This window comes from Nuphar pumila, chromosome 7 (genome assembly GCF_984573655.1).
Source record: "Nuphar pumila chromosome 7, dmNupPumi1.hap1.1, whole genome shotgun sequence".
Classification (NCBI taxonomy): Eukaryota; Viridiplantae; Streptophyta; class Magnoliopsida; order Nymphaeales; family Nymphaeaceae; genus Nuphar; species Nuphar pumila.
This window is the reverse complement of record NC_143255.1, coordinates 34,442,477-34,452,798: the sequence shown is the minus strand read 5'-3', so window position 1 is coordinate 34,452,798 and position 10,322 is coordinate 34,442,477. Positions and strand designations below refer to the sequence as shown.

At 39.9% G+C, this 10,322-nt stretch overlaps 1 protein-coding gene across 1 annotated transcript; it reads right to left on the bottom strand.

Moving 5' to 3' along the window:
• Positions 1 to 229: 229 nt before the first annotated feature.
• Positions 230 to 7,358, bottom strand: LOC149831862 (U-box domain-containing protein 52-like). The gene is made up of 9 exons (XM_090013092.1): positions 7,127 to 7,358; positions 5,989 to 6,110; positions 5,054 to 5,175; positions 4,463 to 4,653; positions 4,223 to 4,262; positions 3,382 to 3,922; positions 2,654 to 2,758; positions 1,468 to 1,893; positions 230 to 1,328 (listed from the first exon to the last, which is right to left on the bottom strand). Exons 1-9 carry the CDS (start codon positions 7,356 to 7,358, stop codon positions 606 to 608), a joined length of 2,502 nt encoding a protein of 833 aa, XP_089869218.1. The 3' UTR covers positions 230 to 605.
• Between the last annotated feature and the right edge of the window lie 2,964 nt (positions 7,359 to 10,322).

Sequence of the window (10,322 nt, the reverse complement as noted above, 5' to 3'; positions counted from 1 at the left end):
TGGATTCCAAGTAAATCGACCATTTTCAATACATTTATGGTGTCAGAATTATAAGAAAAGCACTGAAAAAGCCGATAAACACATTTAGCATGTTTTATTTAGCACGGATGTATTACCCTTTATATATATATATATATATATATATATATATATATATATATAGAGAGAGAGAGAGAGAGAGAGAGAGAGGTTGGGCATTCTTGTTTCTGAGGAGAATGTAAAATTTATTAATAGAATGGTGACGAAAAATCACCTCAGATAAATAGTAAAAAAATAAATTATGCAAAAAGGCAGGAAGCTCTGTGCCACATAAGTCAGTCAATACCCAACCTATCAACCCTATCCACTGAAGGCCCTGATCAGGCCACTGTGATGTTAGCCATTGCTCGGATATCACCCCCACTGAGTAGCAAGCTGAATAGATGAAAGTGGCAGAATGCCAAACTAGAACTTCAGATTTGTCAAATGAACAGCACAAAGCTTCTAGTTACCATGTCATGTGCAGCAATGCCACTCCAAGCATGCATAGCTACAAGTAAAATATATGGACATATATACATGTGACAGGCATATGTAATACCTGAAGACTAGGCGAATATGGGTGGCTAATTAACTTTCCCAGGTGTCAATTTCTGCAATGATTCAATAGCAATGTCCCTCATCCGATTCAACTCTGGCAGCACCACTGTCCCCAAGTCTGGCCTGTCCTTCCTCCTCAACTCTGCACACCTCAATGCCATCTTTGCAAACTGCATGGTTTCCTCCATGGGCCAGCCTTGAACAGTAGGGTCCAGCATCTCTGCAAAAATTCCCTTTTCTATTGCCCTCTCAATGTTATGAGTCAGTCCCATAGGTGGCCTCCCAGTTATGAGCTGCAGAAGTATGATACCAAGTGCATAAATATCAGACTTGATCCCCAGCATGCCCGTCTTCTGATACTCAGGATCAATGTAACAGAAGGTGCCGGCAGCCGCAGTCATCCGATACTGAGTGACATCATCGGCAACCGAGGGTGGGACTAAACGCGCGAGACCAACGTCGCTAATCTTGCTAACATAGTTGTGATCAAGAAGTATGTTTGCGGGCTTCAAGTCTCTGTGGACTAGTGGCTCAGGCTTGGTCTGATGCAAGAAGAGGAGGCCTGTAGCAATCTCGGCGGCGATCTTGAACCGGAGCTGCCAGCTGAGAGGATGGGTGTTGCCTCGCCGGAAAAGGCGGTCCTCGAGGCTGCCATGAGCCATGTACTCGTAGACCAGGCAGCCATATTCCGGGCAGGCACCAAGGAGGAGGACCATGTTTGGATGCCTGATGCAGCTTAAGACCTCAACCTAGAAGTGATTATCCAAACACAGGATCACTTAAGTATTGATGTCACTTAAGTATTGATATGATTTTAGCTAAATCTAAAATGGGAATAGAAAAACATGCTGAGTGCAAAAGCATAAAGGTCTTTATACTGCAACCAACCTCCTTCTGGAACTGTTGTCTGCCTTGTGTAGCATCTGGCCTCAAAGCCTTGATGGCCACCACTGTGTGATCCAGCGTAGATCTAAAGACAGGCCCGTATCCTCCTTCTCCAATTTTAAATTCCTCTGAGAAATTCCCGGTGGCTGCCTCTAACTCCTCTATGGTGTACCTTCGGTACGGAAGGTCGCCGGCCATATGATCCCATGACGTCTTCCCTACAGCATCCATGAGCAACTTCCTTTCTGCTTCCAGCCTCTTGCTTGTTTCTATCTCCACTGCTCTTTTCGCTGCTTCTGCTGCTTCGAGTGCTGCTCGGCATCTTTGCTTCTCCTTCTCCACGAGCTCCATGGCTGCCGCTGCCCCTTCTTGCATCCTTGCTTTCTCAATCCTGCGTTCTTCCTCCTTCCATGACTGAAACTCTTTTGCCTGTTGCACAAGCTTAACACAGGTTACACCAAGAGTACATAACTAAACATGGAGCAGTAAGGTTGAAAGCAAGTTAGAATCAATGTCAAAAATGTCATTCTCTGGTAAATCTCAGCAAGGAAAAGTCTTGCTATTTTGAAAAATCTGTTCTTTTTTATTGTGTATGGAAAATCTTTGTGCATGTAAAAATATAAAAATAAATAACATAAAGAAAAATATAAATAGAAGTAATATAAAGTATTTTGGTCACATTAGTATGCAAATGGAATCTCAGATCTGATCCATATCCTAAACTGTCTGTCAGATCCTTATCAGAGGTCTGACTGGATCCAACCTGTTTCGTGCAGCATTTACGATAATGGTAACAGCCATAATCATCAAGACTGCAGGTTATGGATCCTGGATCAGCAAATCATTTAGGACCATGGTATGCTTAGCTATAGTATCCCTTGAACCATAAGGACCTTGGTATTATATTTAATTCACTAAAATAGATCAGAACCATGCAGTTTTACTTGACTGCAACTGCCAAAAGCAATGAAAGTTTTCTGCCATTCAGCCAATGACATTTTGGTGTGGGATTCTTTGAAATAAAATAAGGCAATGAGGAAAGCATGAAAGAGACCAAAGCCCTTCCTTCCCCTTGTGTAAGAATCACATCCATCTCTTTTGCTTTTTTTGGTAGTCCACATCAAATGACATCTATATCAATTTTGATTTGCTTTCCATGGAAAAGGCATTTGTCACAAGTATATACAACCTTCTCCCTTGCTGATAGAGCTTCCTTGCAAGCACTGCTGTACATCTCCATTGTGTGCTTTAGTTCAAGCTTCAGCCTTTGCACCTCTGCCTCAACATCATCCTGCTGCAAAAAGTATTTTTTATCCCAAAAAGAATATCACTTCATTTGATCAATGTATTAATGAAAAATATCTAGTTGCAGCACTAACATATGCACATATTCAGAGTAGAGCAATATGGAAAAGAAATCAAGTTTCACCATTACAAACTAGTGACAACTTGCAAGGAAATAGAAGGCTTTTTCTTAGGCCTACTAAATAGAAGGATTTAGTTTAATGGGAACTCCTTCTACAAGTAAGGACAACTTAGACACAAAAAGAGACAAAGGTAAAAATAAATGGTAAGATGAATTCATGCATTAAATATACAGCAAAGAAAGGACAAAAATTAAAACTACAAGTCATTTGAGAGAGAGAGAGAGAGATAGATTTCTTGTTTGAGAGTCGATAGGTAAGACATATTGCAGAAGAAATTTGGAGCATAAGATTTAAGGGAAAATGAAAAGGACTTCCAATGCTGCAAAAATTTACCATCCATGCACAACATAGTAACGAGAAAAACCAAAAGAGGTGAAGAAAAAATGTGTTTGGACATGTATGATGAAGATCCAATCGTGCATGTTTGTGAATTGGTAAAGCTTCCAATGAAGAGAAAAAGAAATTGAATAAGTGCAAGAAGTCTTATTACCACCGGGGGCTTGGACCAACTGTTCCCAGCACTTCCATGTGGAGTCAATGAGTTCTTGGACCAACTGTTCCCAGTACTTCCATATGGAGTCGATGAGTTCTTGGACCAACCATGCCCACCACTGTCATGTGAAGTCAATGAGTTCTTGGACCAACTATGTCCACTCTCATATGAAGTCGATGAGTGTCCAAGCATACCACCCCCTTGACCATGTGAACCATTTGACCAGTAACCCATTTCACCACTTCTTCCGGGATCAAAGCTTCTCAGAGATGATGAATCACTGGATGAGTCCCTGCTGCAATAACTATGAGGAGTGAAGGCATGTGATTGGCCATCAATATTCAAATGATCATTTAAAAAATGACCAGGAGCCTGTCTTTCAAATTTTGGCCTGCTATTACTCTGAAATGATATGTCAAGATGATTGCCCATGTTGCTGCCTCTCTCCAAATGATCGTTCAATTGATAAATGGCATTTTGTGATGCAATCGCCATCTCATATCCTGCATTGCTTCTTGGATTCTGAGGAAATCCAGGTCTGAAATGCAAATGTTGAGCATTCATTAGCTATATAGAATGAAAAGATCATATACATGGTTTACTTGAGGGATATATGGTTGCAGTTGTAGCATTGAATTATGTTTCCCATGGACACCAACTTAAGATATATGTTTTCTTTTTTGCCAGATGTATCCACTTCAGTGTTTTCATGAAATTTTAATTGGAAAATTGTCAAAAAAAATTCAAAACTTCATTGTACTCAACATTGTTATACTTTGAAATCATAAAAAAAAAATTATAGCAGGACTTAAAAACAAAATGGAGCCATATAACTTACTTCATAGCTTCTTCTGGGGTACGTTTAAATCCATTCTCACCTGCATATCAAAAATAAACAAGTAGGTGATGGAGACTCTTGCTGGATTGGCATACATAAAAGAGAACAAAAAAGATGAACCAGATCAGATTAGGCTTTTCTAAAAGATCCTGCAAAAGATACTCAAACCATGTTTTTTCTTCTTTTTTCACTATGACAAAAGGCAGCAGGCAAACATGAATTATATATCAAGTGACTAACCTTTAGGAGAACCTAGGATGTTATCATCTTCTACATCGCCTTTGATGCTGGGTATCCGATGAACAGGATGGTTATTTGGTCGAGGAGCTGGTCGAACTGATGAGATCTTCCCTTTTGATATAACATACACAGAGCAGAAGTCTGGTGCCACCTTTGAAACTGTTGTTGGAACATCAGGAGCCCTAAAAGTTCTGCATAATTTGGAAAACTAGTTCATGAGTATGATTATATGCATATAAACCAATATCAATTGTATGATCATGAGCTTAACTGGTGTTAGGAAATGTTAAGTTTGCTCAAACCATCATGAGCTTATGTGTAAACTCCACCTAGCATAGCAGATTTAAAATCAAATTTTGTTCAAGATGTTGATTATAACCTGATAATCTACCCAACCACTTAAAGCCTATGCCATGTCTTTCATTGTTTCAACAGGCTAGGCTTTTAGTGCAAGTAAATGAATATGTTTGAAAGAGATTTGCACTTACATTGGTACACGAAACCTATTGATATGTACCATCATGACAAGAAATTGCAAGACTAAACAAAAAGTGAAAAAAAAAGGTGCTGAAAATATCTCGAGATGACTACCTGAAGAAGGCACTTCTTGATGAAACTCCAAGAACAAGTTTATCTACATAAGTTTGGTTAACATAATCGACGATGGCCTTTGAGACGTCAGTATCTTCAAGGATTACTTCCTTGCTCAGTAGCTGCAATGCCACCAATTTCCCAGAAAAAAAAGAGTTAAAAAAGAATATCAACAGAAATTGCAAAAAAAAATGCAACCAACCTAGACATCGTTAACGAAAATGGGATCGGTGTGAATGGCTTCTACATTTCTTGAGGCTCTACTAATGCTTGTTCATATAAAAGTCAATCAAATCTAGCTCATACATACATAATGTGAATACCTTATAACTTTCAGAGTAAAGCTCCAACTCTTCTAAGTAATTGTGCTAAAGTTGAACTAGAGTAACTTCTGCCATAATTTTTAACAACATATGTGCCAAGAAAGAATGTCAAAAATCCAACCCTATGTGGCTACATATCATACACAGTTGTTAACAGAGACCACAGTCACCAGGCTCGTGGGTCCATTGTGCATGTAGCCAAGGGGCCCCAAAGACCCTCCAGTGATGGGTAGTTTGGGTTTTGAGATTAGCCAGTAAATATATATGACATAAGCACTATATGCTTTGTAAACCAAAATCTAAATGTGATCGCTATAGTTATTTAGTGGAAAACATCTCTATAAAAATCAACGGTCCATGTTGCACCAAAACTTTGCAACGAGAAAATCAAGTTTTTTAATGAAAACAATTTGATCCAAAGCATGTTTTCTAGCAGCAAAAGTAAACAAATTGACAGGCTCAGATTAACCAAAAACACATGCAGCTATCACCTTTCTGAAGTGGTTCGTGTCAGTCCATAACCTAATTGGTTGGCGCAGAACAATTACTCCACACACACACACAAATGCACACCAACTTAGTCATGCATGTTTTAGATATGGAAATGCATACCCCTCTTCTGCTACAAAAGCATCTGAAAGGAACGAGCATTTCGCCTGTTTGTGCTTCAACCTGCTCGAGAAAAGCAGCAGCAATTTCCTCATCCACTTCTGTGATGGGAATATTGTGACCACCTGCACCACAAATCCCACATACCCAAAATATGGAAGGCTGACTTAGGCCCTCTCAAAGACAAATGAAAAGTCTGGCTGATTTGGGCAGATCAACCTTGCAGATCATGACTCGAAATTTTTCTGTTTCTGGTCTGCCCATTATTTGCTACTGTCGCCATAACCTACAAACGTCCCTTCTTCTTTTTTTCTTTTTGTTGGTTTTTTATGAAACTAACCTTATACATGTCATCTACATGTTTCACTTAGTGGGAATCAGCCCATGAATCATCCGTTTACAACACCTAATCCGGATTTTATAAGGCTTCAAAAATTAACGGCCTACAATATGTGATACTTTCCCGGATTATAAAATCATGTTTTTTCATAAAAAAAATCAAAAGCTGATTCCCACTATTTTGAGAATGTTGAACTGGAGGCATTTGTACGTAATGATGTCATTACTAAAACATTACCATATATATATATTAACAGATAAAAAATCTGACATTTTTTGGACGATTTTGAGGTCCTGATTGTGCGTGCGATCAGCCATGCAAAAAAATTCTCGCAAAACATTAATCTTAGCGCAGTTTAAAACCGCTGTTAAAGGGTCAAAAAAAAAGACATGGTGGAATGCTGCGCGTTCAAGCTCGTTCGACGCCATGGGGCGTTCGACCTTATGAGTTTATATATATATATATATATATATATATATATATATATATATATATGGTAGTTCTGTACCATGATACTTTTGTTTGGGTTGATATAGCCATAACTTTGCATGATTGTGCCTGTTTTGGAACCGAACCGCCATAACTTTGCATTTATTGCATGCATATTGATTACCTTGCCCTGCAGCAGGAGCTTTACATTGCAGTATGCTTGCAATGCATGGCAAGGTAATCAAGTTTACAGAGGACCAACATTACAACGTTGTTCCTCATGCATATATACGTGCTGCTGCTCCTCTCTTTTGCGTGCTTATAAGAACATAATTTTCCGAGAGAGGGGGTGATCTAGGGTTTCTCCCTTACTTGGTGTTGGAATGGTGGTGATCTTCTTGCGGACGTGGAGGAGAATGAAGAACTGGCCCTTGGTGAGGAGGTGGTCAGCTGCCCACTTGAGGGCGTGCTGGCTGTTCTTGTCATTATCAATGGCCACAGCCACCAGCTGGTGCTTCACCACCCCACCACTCTCTCCTTCCTTCCCTCCCCCTCCCCCTCCCCCTGCTCCTCCTGCGCCATTATTGCCGCCGGTTCGCCACATCTCCTCCTATTCCTTCTCCTGTTTCTGTCAAAACAGTGGGAAAGAGAGAAGGATGGAAGTAAGGGTGAGAGAGAGAAAGAAAAGGATGGATGTAAGGGCTGAGGATGGGTTTGCTGTTATCCTTATGGTCAGCTAAGGGTCTGATGGTGCCGGAGGGGAGGGAATATATCCCCCCCATATTGGAGGGGAGCCCCACATTGTAGGGAGAAGTTTAGGGACCATCCTTTGGTTGCCCATGATTTTCTCCACTACTTGTTACTCTCCCTTTTTAGCTGTGAATGGATGGCAAAGACTTCAAAGACTCGTTGGACTCGGTTGAGTCAGGTGAGTCCTGGGTTATTACTTCTGACTAAGTCCTTCAAATTAAGTTATTCTCATTGGTGTATCATGAGGCAATGGAAACCTAGAAGATATTGTAATTTGACATTTTAACGTAGATTCTACGTGCAAACAAGAGAGGGAGAGAGTATTTTTTTAAGACTAAGTCTTCCCTGAAACGGGTAATTTCCGGGTGGGGTCACCTGCACCCAAACCCTCAGGGAGCCCACCAATGAAAGGCACCCACGCTTCAAGAGAGAAAGAATGTTGACCTATGATATTATATTTCATCATCACCGCACATCTCACTTGATGGAGGTGTGTGTGGTCCCCACTGTCACGCGTCCAATGCAGGTTTCCAAGAGATCTGTTGTGGTCTGTGGGGATTCCATGACCGTAACCGCTTTCCAAGTTGCCCAGTTTGGTTATGATAATGTGGTCTAACCCATCCATCCATCTCATTTGACTCCGAAACTTCAGCAGTTCATCATGTTTATCTTTTTCCCATTTCTGAAAGAAGGTAAAAATTTTCCATTTACAAATGGGAATAACCTTCCACAGAACGGGGGGCCTCGGTGTGGTTGGTAGGAGCTGTCAGTGTACATTTCCTTGTGGTGGTACGGTGCAAGTTCAAACCGTGGGGTCTGGCTAACCCGAGCTTGGCTTTAAAAAAAAAAAGGTAGAATGGTCACCTCGCAAGTGACCAACAAAGCAACAAAAAACACAAACTGTTGATAATCGTGGTCATGCTTCACGGAGAATCTCATTCGTTAAAGAGAGAGGAGGTCTCACTCTTTCCTGAACAGACGAAACTACCCTCGATCAGGGCCTTATCCAGGGCCTTATCCAGAATGATCTTCTCATTCTTAATAAGCTCTAGGTGAAACAACGTAACAGATTGTTGGGGTAAACGACTACTCAGAGGGAGGTAAACTCCTAGCAACCCTCTTCTATAAATTGGAAGAGTTGCTCACCGAGATATACAAGCGTAAATTAAAAACCCCTTTGAAGAAGGTTGTTTATGAATCGATCTCAATCCCTCAGTTGTTCCCTTAATCTAAATCCTTCAGTGGTATCAGAGCCAGAGTTTGGCAGTGTGCGCAGGACCGTTTTCGAATCAACGAGCAATCGTCACAAAAAAAAAAATCGGCAAAATAGGTCAGTGTTTTTTTTTTAAGATATCAGGCAGGTCGTCGAATTTCAATGACCCCTGCTCTTGTTTGCAAATCATAAGAGAGAGACTTGCAAATCTCTCAAGGAGGTGGGTCCATAAAAAAATGTTGTTGTTTTTAGGGTTGCCAGTAACAGGCAAACCTCTGTGTAATTTTTTTTCTCTTCAACATATATCGACCTCCCTTTACTGTGATAAATAATAAAAAAACAAAGGGGAGAACAAGGTTTTTTCAATTTTATCCTCGATTAAAAAAATGTAAGTAGGGTTTGATTCCCCGATCCCTGTAACAAAGCAAGAGAGGTCAGGGTCTCCATTTCCATTTTTTTAAAGGTCGCCTGTAGCAGGAGACCTCAACAACAACAAAAAAAATCAGAAGAGGCCGCCGACATCGGGCAACCTCGGAAAAAAAAACCCGAAGGGTCACCAGTTACCAGTGACTTCTGTTTCTCTTAAAAAGAAGGTCGTCGGCATTGAGCAACCTCCGAAAAAAGAAAAAGACAACGAAAAAAAGGTTTTTTTTTTTTACCGACAGATCGAACCTTCATCACTACAACTTTTTGTTCTCTTTTTTTTTCTCTTTCGACAATCAATCAGGGAAGCAGATCGCATCAACTGAGAAAAAAGGGGGGAAAGGGGATTACCATTTTTTTTGCCATATTTTTTCTCTATTTCCAGTGATCTCTGAATAGCTTCAGCATACCTGCGGTTTTCTGTTTTTTTTTTTTTTCGACAAACAACCCATCATATTTATGCATCTGGTCATCGACTGAAACAAAAAAAAACACCGACATAGATCAACTTCTTTTTTAATGATCTACTGGCGATTTTCTTACTATCGAAGAAAAAAACAAAAACAAAAAAAAAAGAGGAAAGGGGATTACCATTTTTTCATTTTTTTCTCTTTTTTTTCTAAATCTTCCACCGCTACAACAGTTGGCAAGGTTGCTCCGACGACCACTAGGCAGCTTCAATGCCTTCAGAAATAGGGCACTATCACCCATTTTCTTCTCTCCAGCGAATGAACCGATCACAACTAATTTTTTTGCTGCCTGAATAAAAAAAAAATAAACAAGTAGATGCTTCATAGAGAACCTTCTGATTTTTTTTAGAAAGACCAGATTTTATACGGTTTACCAAGTCAAAATATGTTTTTGCCCCCGGTCTTTTTTGAAAAGTTTGCTCATATCCCTATCATATTTAATTTACTGTTTGAGTGAGTTTTCTTTTAGTTATTCTCGATCACGTCCCTGACCAATTGAATTACGTTTTTTTACCCTGCACATTTACATTAAAGATTGTTTTGTCCTGTTGTAGTTGATTTACCTTACTACCCTTGCTTTTAATTTATTTGTCTATTATATCTCTCTATTGTAAATTATAGTAGGACCATTCTCTTTCCTGATTATTACTTCAGTGTCCTTGAATTACATCAAGAGTCCTATTTTTTGCTGGTAATTTCAGAACATGACTCA